This window comes from Carettochelys insculpta, chromosome 8, assembly GCF_033958435.1.
Source record: "Carettochelys insculpta isolate YL-2023 chromosome 8, ASM3395843v1, whole genome shotgun sequence".
Lineage (NCBI taxonomy): Eukaryota > Metazoa > Chordata > Testudines > Carettochelyidae > Carettochelys > Carettochelys insculpta.
In genome coordinates this window covers 65,035,709-65,054,256 of record NC_134144.1, presented here as the reverse complement: position 1 = coordinate 65,054,256, position 18,548 = coordinate 65,035,709, and the positions used below count along the sequence as shown (strand labels likewise).

At 42.1% G+C, this 18,548-nt stretch overlaps 1 protein-coding gene across 4 annotated transcripts in view; it reads right to left on the bottom strand.

Moving 5' to 3' along the window:
• MYLK (myosin light chain kinase) overlaps positions 1-18,548 on the bottom strand; it is a 309,641-nt gene that overhangs the window by 119,917 nt on the left and 171,176 nt on the right. For 3 of the 4 annotated variants that reach the window (XM_075000996.1, XM_075000995.1, XM_075000997.1), the window contains exon 11: positions 12,238-12,390. In XM_075000996.1, coding sequence (XP_074857097.1) covers positions 12,238-12,390 — 153 coding nt within the window. Of the gene's footprint in view, positions 1-5,582; positions 5,699-12,237; positions 12,391-18,548 lie in introns of those variants that run through there. The other variant, XM_075000998.1, reaches the window with a different exon arrangement.

Genomic DNA, 18,548 nt, shown 5'->3' with positions numbered 1-18,548 from the left:
TAACATTCAGGAGTTCAGGTCCTTCTTTGGACTGCTTCCTTTTCAGAAATCAGTCTAGAAATCTTAGGAGAACTGCCTCATTGAACTTCTGGCAGAAATAATCTCTCCTATGCAATTTTGGAGAACTTCTGATGCCAGAGGTGGAGAGGCAATTAAAATGAGAGAACGAGTTAATTGAAAAACCTGGAACCTAAACAAAGGTTGCTTTGAGGTTTTGGAAGAAGACCCTTATTTATCCTCATCGCTGCCTGCTCTCCTGGCCTTCATGTACCACACATGAAATGCAGTAACCTCGGCCTCAGCTGCTGTTAAGCATTACAACAAACTCCATCCTTTTGACCTCTCTTTTCCATTTTTTCTGAATCATTTTTCTATTGCTTTGTCAGCCCCAGATTTAACTGAAGGGTAAAAAGCCGGAAGTTGCCACAAGAGAAAATTGTCATTATAACAAAAATGATCTATTAAATTGTGGGATGTTTGTTTTTAACAGAATCTCAGTGTTGCTGTTGCACTCAACTCTACTATGTCCTTAACAATCTTGATTGATAACTCTCAGGATGGATTGTAAACGGATGGTTAAATGGTCTGATGAAGCATTAAGGGAAAATTTAAAAAATCTGTTTTTTAAAAATGTAACCAGTTCAACAGCTGGGATATTTTAGTATAATTTATACAAACAGGCAGCAGTTTAACCACAGCTGTTTCCTGCATACTGGAGGCCAAATAATGCAGGACAGTATAGTCTATGCTAATCTCTGGAATTACGCCTGAGACTTTTAAAGAGTTTATTGATTATCAGAGGGATTTTGGTGGTGAATCCCTTAAGCTGCACTGAAATTCCCAGCCTAAAAGTATGGATCTTCTTCTTATGCACAGAGTTTAACATTTCTTGCTGATGTTTTAAAACGAAATTTGATCTGAACCTCATTTAATTCAATAGAAAGACTCCCTATAATTTCAATGGGCTTTGGATCAGCCTTTTTATGCACTGTGGTGAACAGATATATTTTAAAAATAATAATCATACAATTCCTGCATTTATCTCTTCCTTCTGGTTTTAGGTCCCTGGGAAATAGCAAGTAATACGATGCAGAGCCCAGAGGGAAAACAAATAGATTCCATAATTATCAGCCCAAAGAGCACAGTCCTTGGCTTGGAAGACTAGAAATAGAAAGGGAGCCATTTAAAGGCTACATTATATACCCACATATATATCCAAGCAGGAGTAATATAGGATTTTCCCACAGTACTTCCTGTCCCATAATGATTCACTTTAGAGAGAAAAAAATACCACCACCACCACTTCAGCGAGTCTTCAATTCATTCATTAAAAGCCTTGCAAGTGCATTAAATCCAGAGAAATGAGACAAAATTCAAATGCTTCTGACTTCCTACCAGAAAGACAGAGTCCTAGCATTTCTGGAAAAGGACGCAGCCTTTGATGCACTGATAAACAACTTCTATTCTGTTCTTGTTTGCTTGAGGGCATAAATAATCAAGACTATCTAATTCACCTCTCTATAGCTGCTGTGCCAATTCGCTACTGGCTGTTAAAACATCTACTCTGATGAATAATACTTTGACATTCTATCACTTCTTTTGCTTCCAGATTGCAAAAGTGCTTTAAATTAATTGAGCCTCCACATCTCTGTACATCATAAAATATTGTTATTAGACTATTAAAAATCTAGGTCAACACACACTTGGACTTGAGAAAGTCTAAATTTATATTCAGTATATCCATATTACAGAAAAGAAAATTGAGGCACTTCTATTATTATTAAACATTTGCAAATAGGGCCATGGGTGAATGTAAGAGAAAAATGAAAAATTCATGTTGTGTTAAAAAAGTGGATAAACCTACTACATGCCAGTTGTGTAATTTACACACACACACACAGTTCACTGAAGACCAAGCAACAAACAAATTTATCTTCTGATGTGGCAAATCATCAGAAAGAAGAATAAAAAACACTAATCAGATGATGTCATTTTGATTCTCAAATCTGGTAACAACCTTAGGTTGAGAAACCTGGGAAGATCTGGACCTTATCTTGTTTAGAGCTTGAAAGTGTTCAGCTGGGGATGTTCAATGGAATCCAGAATGAATTTTGAACACAAGTCCAAGTTTAGAGAAATAAGTACTCAGACCTGTGCCCGTGTTCCATTTTGGTGGGCAGAAACTGCCTATCAGAAAGACAGGCTGAGTTTCGTTCCTTGAAAATACACTCCAACTGTCCAGAATTGTACGGTAAGCTGCCATGCCCCCTCTGCCTGTTTGTTGGATTTGAAAGCGACTCCCGTTGAGAAAAATGGGTAAAATGCTGGTTGGAGGTTTTCCTACTGATTTCAATAAGGCCATGAATTTTCAGTGTCTCTAATCAATCATGGTGCTTTTGAAGATAAACAGATCACTAAATTAGGTCAGGTAGGAATTCCCGCTTCTGAAAAAGTTTTGCCCAATTTGCACAAAGCCTTCCAATGCAACTTTCTTCAGTAGATTCCACTGGCCTCTACAGGGAACATTTATCCTATTTGCAAATGTTTAATAATAATAGAATTGCCTCACTTTTCCTTTCTGTAATATGGATACACTACACACAAATTTAGACTTTCCCAAGTCCAAGTGTGTTTTGGCCTAGATTTTACATGGACTCTTGGTCTGTTTGGCATGGCAATTTTAATATTCTTAGCATTCAGTGGTGACCAACATTCCTTCTATTCTCAGTACTCTAAGTGGGCATAAAATATACACATAGGCCCATTTCCCTGTGAGGAGCATAGAGCTATAAACTCCCACTGAGATGACTGTGGCTTCTGGGTGCTCACTCTGTATGTCACAGGATCAGGCCTGCAGCCAGTTACACTCAAGGATATGCAAGGAATGCTGCAAACCTTCTGTTTAGTCTTATAAAAGACTTAATTATACCAGAGGAATTTGTTTGCCAGAGTCACATGGTAAAGCTGCCAAATAATGCCTAGCCTGACCCCTGAGTAGGGACTCTGAGCAGTGCTTACCATTTATGGTGCTTAAATATTGTTTTGTTTCAAAACCTAATAAATCAAATGAGATGTAGAGAAGACTTAACTCCAAAACTGTGAGCAAACTCAGCCAAGCTGCTGTTTTCACTAATTTCTCTCTGACACAGAGAGAGATTCACACATACATGTACAGTTATCATTCTGTATTAGCCCTTCAGCTATCAGCTGGATTTATTCCACCTTCCTGTGTATATACAATGTAAATATCTCCAGCTGATAGCAGATCACAGAGTAGGAGAGCTGTCAACTCAATAAAAAGGGGGCTGATTACACAGAAAACTGATATGGGGACATTTGTCTAATCTGTCCTTCCTTCACCCCAAAAGGTGTTTTTTCTGTCTTACACCTTAATTCATGTAGTCACCACATTCTTATCAAGTTTTGCACCCTTGCAAATTTGGTAAAAACCACCACAAGAAATAATCAAACCTCTATGTGCTTAGGGCACTTAAGGACAAGTTTGCTTTTAAAGAAGTCGCAGATTGTCTCCTATGTTGCAAGAGCATCCGTTGGTGGTTAGAAATCTAATGACCCGACAGTATCTTTTAGACACTTAACTCCTATCACGTACGCCTGCAGTTAATGGGGTGCCAGATTTAAATATCAGCTTTTTGGGACAGACATTTTACTCTCAGATAGCGCCTATGGAGCCTCAGTTTAAGACAGCGTATTTACACAAAAACAGTAAGGAGCCTAGTGGCACTTTAAAAGTGACGTTTTGGATTGTGTTAGGACATATTTACTGGCCCATTAACTAATCCACAATCACTGCTTTTGGAAACACTTGTGATCACAGTGTGACCTTGTTTTTAAAATAGTGTATACATATTTTGTCAATATTGTTTTTAACATGTTTTGGCAATTGGATATTTGACACAAGGATGTCACACTCTGGTAAGGCTGGAAGTCAGAGATGAAAAAGCCTATTTGACCACATGTGCCATCTCCTTGGCAGTCAGTGGTTCCCAACATTTTCGGTAACACGGCACACTTCAATGAGACAAACTATTCCATGGCACCCACTTTTTTCAGCTGAATCAATTGCTCCTAAAGGACACAGTTATGGTCTTACCAGAGAGGTTTGCAACATAGTAGTGCATACAACAAGTATCAAATGCATCAATGTTTCCAATCCACCACAGAATACGCTGTCTTTGACAGCAAGTACAGATGCACTTTCAAAATCTGCTCAGTGCCATTCTAGGGATGTTGAGTAAATAAATAAGCACTGAAAGCAGTCTCCCTTCCCCGCCAGCCTTTTGCAACCCAGATGCACCATTTAAACTGTGGCGAGTTCCAAAAGGCTCCCTCCTTTCCGCCCTCTCCCTTGCAACAGCAAAGGGTTGAGGACACTGGGCTCCCTGCCAGCTCCTTCAGGCTGGGAGGAAGCATTTCACTTGCCTCCCGGTGCAAGCGGAGTCCTGCGAGGTTGGCAATTCCCCCTGCAAAGAGCCATCATGGGGCAGGTGGGGAACTGACAAACCCCATACCAGCTAGGGCTCAGGCAGCCTTGCTGCCAGAGTCACAACTGGCATAGGGTCATCAGTTTCACCACCATGGAGGCTCTGCAAAGAATCATAGCAAGGGGAAAGAGATGTAATTTCATGGCACACTTGGACTGTTCTCACGGGTTTTTAAATTAACTATGCCCTGGCTCTACGTAGCTCAGTTTTGTTTTTCCCTTACATTTAATTCAGCTCTTTCAACTTTTATTCCTCCTGTACACAGACATCCCTCGCTTCCATTCAAATCTAGTTTTATTTCCCCAGTAAATTGTTTACATCATTAAACAGTCTTTAGCAAACACCCCCATGCCGATGGAATGAGTCCTACATCATTTAAAACTTCCTCACGTTTCACTTTCATCCCTCATTTTTTGTTTCTAGCCTGCTTTGTGTTCCATGTTTGGGCCTTGCGTGTCAAGAGGAGGGAGTCTGTTTAAAAGGAAACTTAATCCCACGAGGCTTGTAGCTATAAGCAAAATGTATAAATAGATGGCTGGAATATTAACACTTACAAACAGCTAAAATACATTGATAGCCACATTAGTTCTGATCAATATAGCTTCCCTTTGACATTTCACTGCATTGCTGGGGTACGAAAAATATGTTCTTTTGCAGCTATCCTGTGATCTACTGCTTATGAAACCAAAGTGGCTTTCTAGATCAATAGTTGGGTACAACTTTTTGAGGTGTAACAAGACTGATTTGTATAGCCTTAAACGTCTTCTATTGTGTTCTGTCAGTTACACCACAGTAGACAATACTTTCAGATAAAGCTTCCATTCTGAACAACTGTAACCAATGTCAATATTATACAAGTAGAACATTATATTTCATGCACCTCAAGCAGAAATGTTATATATGTATGTATGAATGTTTCTGTGACAGAAACATGCAGGATTTCACTTAAATTTCAAAGAGGCTGATTACAGAATAATCAGTGGTAACCTCATTTACAGATTAATGTCCAAAAAGGGTTACTCTAAGAAGTAAAAAGAAAACAACCTACTAAACAAATATAGATGAAAAGACTCCTACCTGATAGCTTGTCATCCCCTGCATTATGGGTGGGCCCACTCAGACTGGCCTGCACAGTGGTGGGAACAAAACCAAGTTGTTTTCCAGAAAGCATATCCCTCTACAGCTGTGATAAAATGGCTACAGCAGAGTGTGACAGGCTTTCAGGTGACTTTAATCTGGTGATCAATGAATGCCTACACTAATCAGATTATGAGGGCTACAGGCTATGCAACATAAACGCTTACTCTGGAGAGACGGTATAAATAAATATTGATGTGAGTAGGGATGTAGAGGGTGGTATTAAGTGGGAGTGAAAAGAACAGAACTGAAGCTGAAAAGAGACCCATGGCAAGGGATAGAAATGGGGTCGAGAGCATCAGCCTTCGCTTCACAGTATTTGCAGAGCCGAGAGAAGTGATTTGAGGAAGCAGACTGCGTTGAAACCGGCATGCAGAGAACGAGTGTCTGCAAAATGATCTTTGGTGGTGGCAGATCATGGAGACCACACTAAAAGAAAGTGTCAGGCCTGTATCTGTGTTGCCACACTCCTCATAATGGGATATTGTAAATGCTGGGACCAAGCCAGTGACAATGGGACGACAGAAATTCTAAAAATGAGAACATACTGCTAATCATGTGCACTGATTATCATATACTACAGGACTTCACTGCAAGGTCAAAGGAAATTTCCCTAGATCCCAAAGCAAACTGTTTGGTGCTCGCAGTAGCAAAACCAATTCATATCCATACACATCCAGAATCTCCCTGGATTTCAAGTAGTTGGGATCCAAACTTTGTAGCTTAGACCTGTCTATGCAGTTAATAAAACAAAAGAGGTTCCCCTATCACTTGTTCGTGAATATCTACAGCACTTCAAGGGGCTTTATGATGGCAGTGTATTTGAAACACATACTGCTGAGACCCTGGTGCCAGTCATAGTCTAGGACCACGGTATCCAGTATGCTCCCCATTTGCCACATGTAGCAAATGGGGAAGTGTATTGTGGCAAGTGCAGCTTGGCGGGCTGGTGCACTGGCTTGGGCTGGCAGCATAGCGGTGGTGGCTTGGGAGCATGAGCGCCACACAGGGAGCTAGGGTGCTGCATTGTACAGCTCTCAGGGCTGCACGGCAAGGGGCTGGGCAGCTCCAGAAGTGTGGGCTCTGGTGGCGTGACTCTGGTGAGTCATTGAGGGTAGCAGGGTATGGTGCCTGGCTGTGGGGAAGGGGGCAAGTGGTGATTGGGTGTCTTGCTTTTGGACACCACTGGTCTAGGAGACTTTAAGTACAGGCTGTGTGCCATCAGATTCTGACCCCTATTCCAAACTCTGCCAATGAATTCCTATAAGCCTTGTTCAAGTCTCAATCTCTGTATTTCTGCTTCCTGTCTATGAAAGGGGGATAATAATGTTTACTCCTTCTCTGAAAGCAACTGGAGATCTTTACAAGAAGAATAATAGAAATACTGTTGTGTGTGATTTACAAATATCTACCACATATGTAGGGCTCTACCAAATTCACAATCCATTTTGGTCAATTTCATAGTCATAGGGCTTTAAAAATCCTAAATTTCATGATTTTAGATATTAACATCTGAAATTTTATGGTGTTGTAACTGTAGGAGTCCTAACCCAACTCTGAAGGCAGCAGCACAGAAGTAAGGATGGCATGGTATGGCATAACCACTCTTATTCTACACTGCTGCTGGTGAGGTTCTACCTTAAGAGCTGGGTGCTTGGCAGCAGCCACTGTTCTCCAGCCACCCAGGTCTGGAGGCAGTGAAAAATAAGGGTGGCAATACTGTGACCTTCTCCCCAAAATAAATTTCTGACATGTACACCCATGATCTTTTTTTGGGTCAGGTTCTCCAATTTGAGAAACACTACCTCCCCCCTGAAATCTGCACAGTACAGCGTAAAAGTGCACAGAAGACCAGACTTCACAGTCTGTTATGCATTTTTCACAGCCACAAATTTGATAAAGTTCCTACTTACATTTCAGATTCAGCATCTAAATATCTCTAGATATAAATACTGTAACTGTATCTCAGGTGACCTGAATGTACAATGTGCTGTAAATGTGCACTGCTCATTAAGGAACTGAGCTTTTTAGAAACTGGATACAGTTATACATGAAAATGCATGTGTATCTAATTTCACATACCATCTCCATAGTGCAGTATGCAAACTGGGCAAGTGCTGCCAGTTAAGTGTATAATTGGCTGATTTGTGCACACAATCCTGCAACTTTTCCAAGCAAATTAGTTATGCAGTTGCACAAGGATGCTCACTTGTCAAAAAAAAAACAAACCAACCCCTAAATATAGATAATATAAACCTTAATTAATCACATCCTGTGGAGGAGAAAACTGATGTTTCAGTAATCTAGGATTTTCCAATAAATGCAGGGGGAAATGACTTGGTTCTAAACACCTGGGAAGGTGGGTAGCAAAGCTTTGATAAGCCTGGTTTACACTGTTTCAGCACACATCTGGTTCTCCTCATATAATAATTGTTAACACAGCACTCCATGAAGTACATCCCAGTGGAGGAGGACAAAGCTAGAAAAGGTTCTTATGCTGAAAAGGTTTGACAGACTTGTTTTTAAAAATGCGCTGCTCATTTCTTAGAAATTATCTCCTTATCACATTTCAGCTGCGTAACAGTGAAGTCAAGGGCACTCTGGTTTTCAGGACCTTCCACACTGAAGTCTCTCTCTCACATTCGGAATTACTGCTTAATCTGGATTCTGCTCTTGGCTCTGGCAAGGCACTTGAACTTCCTTTCTCCCTGTTGCAGGTGGGAATAATATCATCCTCCCTTATACGGGTGATAGGCGGATTAATCAATCCATTTACTGGCTGAAATTATCAGGGTGATGGTACAACGGAAGTGAAGAGTGTGGGCCCAATCCAAAAGCTGCTAAGAGCCTTGTTCAATGCTTAGTTTCTTCAGGTTTCATTTTGCCGAATGACTAGAAATACAGCATGCTCAGCCCTTTGCAGCACTGGGCCCTGTATCATACCAATAAGGTAAACCTAGTAACACATTAATCAGGGACTGAGGATAGGGAAGAAAAGCTTTAACACATTGGTTCAATCTAGTCATTATGGGCCTGATCCAAAAAAGTCTACTCTTGACTTCAACAGGCTTTGGATCAGGGCACAAGGGGATCCAAAATGTTAGTTTCCTGTGTTAAAAGTTACAACAGGAAATTACCTTTGACCATAACAAACTGAAAGGTCTGAGAAGGGACAGACTAAGGGAGAGCAGCGGGGTACAATGGGACAAAATCTGAGCTATTTCTGCACCTTATTTATGTTATGAGGTACATAATATTCATTCAGTTTCAAACTTCCCAATAAGGCAGACTTCCCTTTCATAAATTACCAGAAGGTTTACTGGATATTGCTTGGGTCCGTAACTCAATTAAATTTTGTTTTATGGGAAAGAAAATGAAAATATGCATGTTCCACTTAAATTGTTGCTCTGAGGTGTGGCTAGGGATGAGGGGTTCAGTATGCAGGCTGTCCCCCAAGGAGAGATGACTACCCGAGGCCTCTCATTGCAGCAGCTTGGGGCTAGGTGACAGGTGCCTCTCCATGGCTGATGCAGCTCCAATGGGAATAGCCGGGGAAGATGCACATGTTCCCCAGATGGAGCAGGTCCAGTTTTGGCTGCCCCTGCACTCCCCAGCCAGACTGAGCACTTTCCCCTGGCTCCCTGAAAAAGTGGAACAGCCAGCAATGTTCCTGTATGTTTTAAGTGGGGAGAGCAGAAGACCGCCCCCCATCCTCTGTAAAGGGTGCTTGGTGGATTGGGGGCTCAAGGCTGGACAGTCCTGGATGGGAGAGGAGTGCACCCCCAGCCAACACCTTTCACCTGCCTGGTGATTTTTTTTTTAAATATAGTTTTATGAGAAGCAATTCCATTCCAGGCACATTCCATTTTCCAGGCACAACCAACTCCACTTACCTTGCTTTATGTTATGATAAGAGGAAGTTGTACACTCAGTTTGGTGGTCCTAGTTCTTACTATTTAGAGGAGTTATCAAACAAATAGACAAACTCACTCAAAGGAATGTTACTACTAGCCCATGCTGGTGAAGCACTTTGAGATCCTTGGGTGAAAGGGGGCATTTCAGAATACAGTACTCTTATTTACTTTGGTGTCTACAGCTAGGAGAGTGAAGAACTGGATTTGTGGATCAGGCCTAAGGACTTAAAGAGCGGACTACAAAGTGGGAAGAGATGGGGTATGCAGTAGGTATTACCCCAAAATGCAGTGTCTGGTTTGGAGCAGATTTAGGACTTTTACCTTTTCCAATATGCATATTAATCTTCTGTTGTAATCTGCCACTTGCAAATCAAGTACGCAGAGTGGCCATATCAGAAGCACTGGCTCCTTTAGAGCAGTACTTCTTAAACTTTTTGAGACCACAGAACACCAAGCAATAATATTTTTATGTGGCATACCTATCAACATTTTCTTAAAAAAATTGTCCGAACAGAAAAAGCCAAACAAAAACAAAAAGGAAGTAATTTAAGCAGGTATCAGAGCAATGAAGAAGTAACGTATCTTGTTTTAATAACAAGAAAATGTATACCATCAGTGTATGATACCTAAAAAGTATCAGATGCTAATGGCACACCTGAGAGTTGCTCGTAGAACACCTGTGTTCTGCAGAACATAGTTTAAGAAACGTTGCTTTAGAGGACACTCATGTCAACCAATATTTGCTGGAAGGTCTTATGAAAACATAAGAGATTTTGAAATCAGAGTGTAAAATTTGGGACTATTTTTGTCAAGAAAATCCACGTTGATCTGAATTACAGAGTAAGGAAATATAATCTTAAAGGCAGGAGGGATGTTATGAGTTTTAGGGGGTGACCTAAATCTGTTAAAATGTTATACGACTTTGTGGTGAGTTCCAAAACCATCTAACTCTGCTCCTGTTCTCCCTCCAGATGCTGCACATCCCAATAACTAACCAGAAATGGAAAGAGGGGGAACAATCACATCCCAGCAGCAGCAGCAGCATCCGCCAGATAGAGGCCAATGACAAAGTCAAAATGAAAGCTCCAAAAGTAGCTTCGGATGTATGTGAGGCAGTGTGATTTCTGCAGTGACCCTGGTGCACATTTTTACAAGGTTACTATTTTGCAGTCTTTGCAGTTTTATTAATCCTCGAAATGAATGTGTATTTTCCCATTAACAATGCACCAGAAGGTTTTATATTCAAATGTTGAGACTAAACGAGCTAATGCTAAAGTAAGCCTATGCTTGTTAATCAGCCCAGAATAGGATTTCCTCTCTTGTCAGCTATTGTCTTCATCTACAGGCTGCACACCCCAAAACCTGCAGTCTCTGGTTCAGCAACATCCCCTGTCCAGCAGGATGAGGATTTCCCTGGATCAGAGAGCCAGGCAAGAGGGCAACCAGCTGGCAGCCTCATAGGGGGGCAGTGGGGCTGGGCCGGAGGTGGTGTCCCCAAGCAACCATTTGCGGTGGACCAGAGCTGGAGCACCAGCTTCCCCAGGCAGCGCCAGATGGAGGACTGGGGCTGGAGCACCTGTTTCTCCAGGCAGCCTCCCATGGGTCTGCGGCACTGGAGCTGGGGCCAGCCAAGGATGGTGGAGCATTAACCTTCCCTGGTCCAGCAAAATCCCTCATTCAGGACCACTGAGATTCTGAGGGTGCCGGATCAGGCAGATGCAACCTGTACCAGGATTTCTGAGCCCCATTCAAGTCAACCTCAATTAAAACAATCATTTCCCACAATGACTGAGATCCACACGGTCCACACCAACCCCTTGCCTTTTCGGATACAACAGTCAGATGCTCATATCATGAAACGTGCATGTCTGCCATGTGGTACGGGGCGAGGGAGAGGGAGGCAGAGCAGTGTTTGGGGAAACATACCATAAGGTAGTGAGATATTCTTGTGTGCATCATGAAGGTAAGCAGAAGTGGATTTATTGACAGGCAGGCACCCCCCACCTACTCCTTTCTCTGACTCTGAGTGAGCATGGAGGGACAGCTCAGTGGTTTGACCATTGGCCTGCTAAACCCAGGGTTGCGAGCTCATTCATTGAGGGGGCCATTTAGGGATCTGGGGCAAACAGATTTTAAACAAATCCATCAGGGATGGTGATAGGTCCTGCTGTGAGGGCAGGGAACTGCTGTCGATGACCTCTGAAGGTCCCTTCCAGTTCTATGGGGTAAATAGGAAGGAAGATTCAAGGCCTTGCGCACAGAGGCCATCCTCTGTTCCATACTTTTCCCTGCCTGCTAATTACTGACACTTCACTCATTTTGCTTTAATCACATGCAATACCGACCCGCAGTTATACGTCCCCTGCAAGGCATGAATTCACAAAACCTTAGCATCACAGCTGCTTATTACATAAAATTATTCTTAATGAGGTCATAACATTTCTTCACATTCCTACATATTATTTTGTTTCATAATCCTAATGCCTTAACCAGATCAACCACCCAGCATTGATTCAGTGGCACGCACCCTTTTAAAAGGGATAAAACAGTCAATCCACTAAATCTTATATTTCTTATAGGACACATGCATGGATACATCAGCATGGAAGCCACGAAAGCTCCTTGCAGATCAGAGAGCATTTCTACTGCAGGAGGTAAGTATTTATCTTTGCAATATTCACCTTTGACAGTGACTTGAGCGCTGCAGGATGCCCGTCCTGTGCTGTTTTCTGCCAGACAGGTATAAACACCATCATCTTCAGGTAAGGCATCTTGGACAGTCAACTTGGCAACTCCATTTTCAAGGATGGAATGGGCATACTGAATTGGTTCATCTGCAGACATGAAGAAAGAGAACATTTCTGAACTCATCCCATTCAGCAGGCCATAAATTCTACAAGCATGGCTTAGTTTGCACATGGTAATCGTAATGGCTGTAGACATGTTACAAACGAGCCAGATTCTGCTCTCTCATACCCATGTGTTGCGCTTTTCTGATTACACCAGAAACATTCCACATGGATCCAAAGGAAGAATGTGGCCTTTGCTGTGGTGTCATAGCTCAAAACTTCAAAATGGCCATTTGCCATGAAATACATATTCAGCGCCTCATTAGAATGCCGGCAGCCGCAGCACTTCGAAATTGATGTGGCTCACCACTGTGCGGCTCGTCTAGACGGGGCTCCTTTTCGAAAGGACCCTGGCAACTTTGAAATCCCCTTATTCCTTAGGTGCAACCTGTACCAGGGGATTTCGAAGTTACTGGGGTCCTTTTGAAAAGGAGCCCCATCTGGACGAGCCACATGGCGGTGAGCCGCATCAATTTTCAAGTTCCGCAGCTGCCAGCATTCTAATAAGGCACTGAATATGTATTTCAGTGCTTCATTAGTAAGCTTCGAAATGGCCATTTGCATGGCCATTTTGAAGTTTTGGGCTAGTGTAGACACGACCTATAGCTATATTGGGCCATCCTTCCCAGACAACTTTCCCATCAACTTCCTTCAGCATTTTCTTGAGTAAGGACAGCAGGATTTGGCACTGCGTCTTTGAATAGATTCATAATCAGGTTGGTAAATCACAGTCAGCTACTGCTTGTGAAAGAAACTGTGTACACTTTCCACAAGTCAGAAGTTAGATAGTGGCATTGCCATCCAGTCATGTGAACTTAAACTGTAAACTTTTTGGAGCAGAGACCATCTGTTTGTTATGTGTTTGTACAGCACCTAACACAATGGAGGCCCTGAGCCAGGAATAGGACTTGTAGGGTGCTATAGCATAAACAACTAAATGCTACAATATTACTAATAATACTGAGCACTTCTAGAAAGAGGTCAACTAATTTAATGCATTCCAACACAACAAAATGAAGAAGGCTGGAGGGATTGACTTCAAGAGAAAAAGTAAAAACTACATCCACGTACGAAAAAGATTGCCTCATTTTTTCAAGCGTAAATAAGCAAAAAAGCCATCCAAATGTTCTCTGTGAAAAAACAATGTAATTTCCTTTGCTGTATTAATCAATCAAAATTAGTTTGTCCTTCAATTTTCCTCTTTGGATATTAACAAAATTTTGACCTATTTTGGTTACAGGACTACTTGCCAATTCATGAAAATGGCCACAACCAAAAAAACCCTGCCACCATATCTGCTCAGTAGAACAACCCACAATCAGAGTATGTCTTATTAGGCATAAATCTAGGCAGGGGCATAGCAAAAATTTTCCCAGTAGGGAAACATTTTCTTCTCCAAGGACATAACATTCAAATCTCCATGACAGTTTGGCAGCAAGAATAACAACAAAAATACTTTACTGATGGTTATTTGTGCCAGAAGAAAGGAAATTTTCCTCCTGACTATTTATTAAAAGCTGTTCTAAAATAAAACACAACTTGGGGGATTATTAAAATAAAATAACTTGGGGGCTTGCTCAGAGGTTAAGGTAATTCTAATTCTTCTTTAAACCCAGCAAAATGAGATTCACCATGGGAAAATGAGTGAACAATCAGAAAAGCATATTGAGCAAGATGACGATGGTTGGAACACTGAGATGTTAGCCACTGCATGTTAGAAGCTAGCAATGAAACAGAAGGAAGACAGGCAAAGCAGTGACACACAGTGATTCAGTAGCCAGATTAGCAATCAAGGTTACCCAAAAGAGCCACAAGAGTGTGAATTCATTGTTTCATTTACTATCTCTAAACGAATGTACTACACATAAATAGGATTCATTTAGAGATAGTAAATGAAACAATGAATTCACAGTCTTGTGGCTCTTTTGTTGATGGCTAACCATGGAGGTCTGAGCATCACTGCTTTATATATATTATATTCTCCAAGCAAAATGACTAACCAAGTATAATTGGTTTTATTATTAATTATTTTATCAACTACACTTGGATCGCAATACAGTAAAAGCCTCTTGATTGGTTAATAACTTAGATGTGTGGATAATCAAGTCACACAATGTTTTAATGTGATACGCTGAAAAGAGCCACAGGAGACAAAATAAAGAGCCACTTGCGGCTTATAAGCTAAAGCCATTCTGAGCTCCATATACAAGTAGTGTGACACTGAGCAGCTTCAGAGTTCACTCCCAGAACACCACCAAATAGCCTGTGTGCTTTAATCCTGGGAAGTTAATATTAAATTGATGGGAATTTGGAGAACAATTAAAATCATTAACGGGCCAGATGGTACTGATGTGTAAGAGATTAACAGACATGGAAAGAACTTGATTACAAGCTCTCCAAGTAAACAAAAATTAAAAGTAGGAGGATGTAAACAGCCAGGAGAATGAGAAGTGATTCAGGTGGCTAAAGAGAGCATTATTAGGAATAATAGGATTCAACTAAGAATAGGCCTACTTTAGGGTGAAAGGCAGGAAAACTTTTTAAAGATGAAGAAGAGAAAATCTCCACAGGGAATCATCTGAAGTGTCAGATCATTCAAAACTAGACTGGATAAAATCATAGGAAATATACTGGAACAATAATGCCTCCATGGGAGCAGTAAGAGATGCAAAAGACCTGTGGTTACAGGATATTGGGAAGGTCTTCAGCTGCATTTATTTGTGCAAACTGAATATGGAGCCTTCTCCATTCAGGCACTGAGATATAGCAACAGATAGGATAGTTTATAGCATTTATGCATCTATTGAGCTAGCTGACTTTTAGTGCAACTCTCCCTGTGCTGTGGTGTGTGGAAAAATGAAGCTTCACATAATCTCAGCTGACAAAAATATATGGAATGCGGAATGATGGTTACTGAAATACAGGCATGTGACACTGCAGCATAGACCACTTAGGATATGTCTGCACTGCAATTAGACACCCACAGATGGTCCCTGTTTGCTGACTCAGGCCTGGGCTACAGGGTGTTTAATTGTGGTGTAGATGCTTGGGCTGGACTTCAAGTTCAGTCCTTCCCCCTTTGGCAGGGTCCCAGAGCCTGGAATCCAACCCAAACCTGACCATCTGCATTGCAATTAAACAGCCCTCTAGCCTGAGTTCAAGTCACCTGAGACAGGGCAGCCACAGGTTTTTAACTGCAGCATAGACATATCCTTTGAGAAATTTAGGTCTCAGGTGCTGCTGTTGTTGTCAGCTCCCTAATGACCATGTGGATTCTGTAAGGAGACTGAGACCTGTAAATGATGTAAATATGTAAAATGAAGGCTGTACTGTTTTCTGCTGCTCTGTTCAAGTTAGATGAGCATGAGAGTCAGATACTGCTGCATGTGGAACTCTCTTTGTGCTTATGTTTTTCCTTAGTATAACAATGTGCTCAAGGTTTCTAATGGCGTGTCCAACCATGGGATGTTAACTTGTTCTTTCCCTTGTTTACCACACTGTACTAAAGATCAGTCATTACAGCTGTTCCTTTTTTGTTATCAGATTCTGATCATCCAGTTTCTTATTCCAACAGGCTGGGAAGACATCACTTCTACTAGAAATGGATCGTACTTTTTTTCCAAATGTGTTTACAGACCAGCAGATCCTATCCCATACATTATTTCTTATAAGAGAGTCCGATAAAAGTGTAAAACCCATACAGTAACCTTCACTTTGAGTGTACTGTACGGTATCTCAGCATCTACAACAGCTGCTCAATATCCAAACAGACTACCTTCATAGATTTTCTCCCAAAATAACAGTTTTTACAATATCTTTTGTAAAACTACATAATTAAGTTTGCCAATATTTACAAAATAGTTATCCAGCTTCATCCTTCTGACATCACATACATACTAATGTTTGGGGAGAATAAATTCCTCAAAATACCAGAAAAATGCTGTTATCCAATGTTCAGTGCTCTTCTAATTGCCTTCAAGTTATGCAGCTCATTGCCTGATCCAACTTTTCTCTTCCAGCTCTTTTGCAAATTAAATCTAAGATGTTTTATGAGGTTAGCAAAAATGAGTTTCAATCCAATGAGTGCACTTAGAGTAATACAGGTTCTGAAGGTTGTAGTCTCCTTGTGCACTCCCTCAGAAGCAGCTGCATCAGAGTCAGAAGCTGACGCAGCCTATGAAAGACTGTTTTAAGAGATATGTTAATTCTCACATGTTCCTGGCACTGAGCTACAGTACAGAGTGGTATGCAAATCTTTGTGTATTTTATATACCCAGTGGAGACCAGTGTTGTTATTGCTTGTGTGTGTATCACTGTTTCTGAAGAAAACAGAGATTGCATCAGTACTGATGGAATCTCATAAACAGGCTAGGCCCTTATAGCTGGTGGTGCTAGGATTGTGTTTTTGTACCTGTTTACAAAAAAAAACAAAACAATGGTCTTGGCCACACTTGCTTTGCAGCTCCCATTGGCCAGGAACCATGGCCAATGGGAGCTGCAGGGACAATGCTTGCTGATGGGGCAGTGCACAGAGGCACCTGGTTGCGTCTCCTGATCAGAGCTGGAAAGGGGTGGCTACTGCTTCCAGAAGCTGCCTGAACCTCTCCCCACCAAGTTCAAACCCTTGCCCCAGCCCTGATCTCCATCCCATCTTCAGAACCCATCAATCTGAGCCTGGAGCACCATCCTACACCCCATCCCACTCATCCCTGACTCCACCCCAGAGTCTGCAACCGCAGCCAGAGTCCTCACCCCCTCCCATACCCTAGCCCCCCAATTTTGTATAGCAGGCCATAAATGCACACAGTTTCCATCCCAAGATGTGGCCCTCAGGCCAAAACGTTTGTACACACTTGATCTAAGCCCTGCAGGCTGAAAGAAGCATTACATTTCAAATACCAGGACAGTGCATTCCAATGAATCCTTTTCAGAACAAACAGTCTCTCCGCTTCATTGCCCATTATACATATACGAATTTGTCACAGCACTATGATGTCTGCCTGGAATAATGTATCAGGACCAGATACTCAACTTTCTCCTTTATATGGCTATAGGGAGCGCTATGGCTGGGTGAAATGTGGGTCTAATTGCCAGAGAGGAAGGGACTGTTCCCATTCACAAGAGCCAGTTGGCTCGTGAAGTAAAATGGCAGCCCATCGAGTCTACATGGAAAAACTAAAAGAAATGCCAACATTAAAATACTGTTTATAATCCAGTGAAATGTGTTTTTAAATTGCATTTAAAGAGCTTCATATCATAATCAAAAGAGAGAGAGAAGAGAAAAACAAAGTAGTATGTTCTAAGAATTTGGAATGGAATGGAATGCCCCCAGCCCAGACCAGGCATTTTGCCAGACCAGGGGAGGTCAATTTTGCTCCCCTACTGGCTTTCCAGCCCCTGGGCTCCCCCTGGCTGTTGCTATACCCCTGCAGGGTTTTCAGCCACAGCTCAGCTGCAACTACCAGCTCCCTTCTGCAGCGAGCTGTGCCCCCACCCCAGCTTCCTAGGGCCATGGCTTTCTGCCCAGCCCCAGCCCGGCCCCGACCACGAGCTGCTGCAAGCCACCACTCCCTGGCATGGGCTGTTGGCTTCCCACCCGTGGTCATCGCTTAGGCAGGACAAAGTGCAATAAACCAGAAGGCTGCTCCCCTCCCGCACAAAAAAATCCCCAACCCCCACTGTTCTCAGCCCAGACTCCCTGGCTGCTGCTGCAGCCCTCCTCCCACTTGCCACCAGCCCAGCTGTGGCTGCTCTACCATTGGCTCCAGAGACGAGTCTAGGTGGCTCCTCTTCCTCTGAGCCCCAGAACTCTCTGGTCCTGCAAGATCTATGGTCCTGCCAGACCACGGATGTTGCTGGATGAGAGAATTCTGGATTTTGGAGTTTCAACCTGTAGCAAGTTTGTATCTTTTGGATAATACAAGACTTCCCTAATTTTATTTAACGTGACAGTTTCTTACACTTCTATTACTGAATGTCATCACTGCCAATGGCTTTAAAAGTGGAGATGAAGTGTTGGTTTCAACTCATAAAACCTTAGATCAGGCGTGTCCAACCTGCGGCCCTGGACAGCTAGTAATGCGGCCCCACAAGATCGTACACTTTTAACATTATTATGTGATTTATATACATTAACTATATTA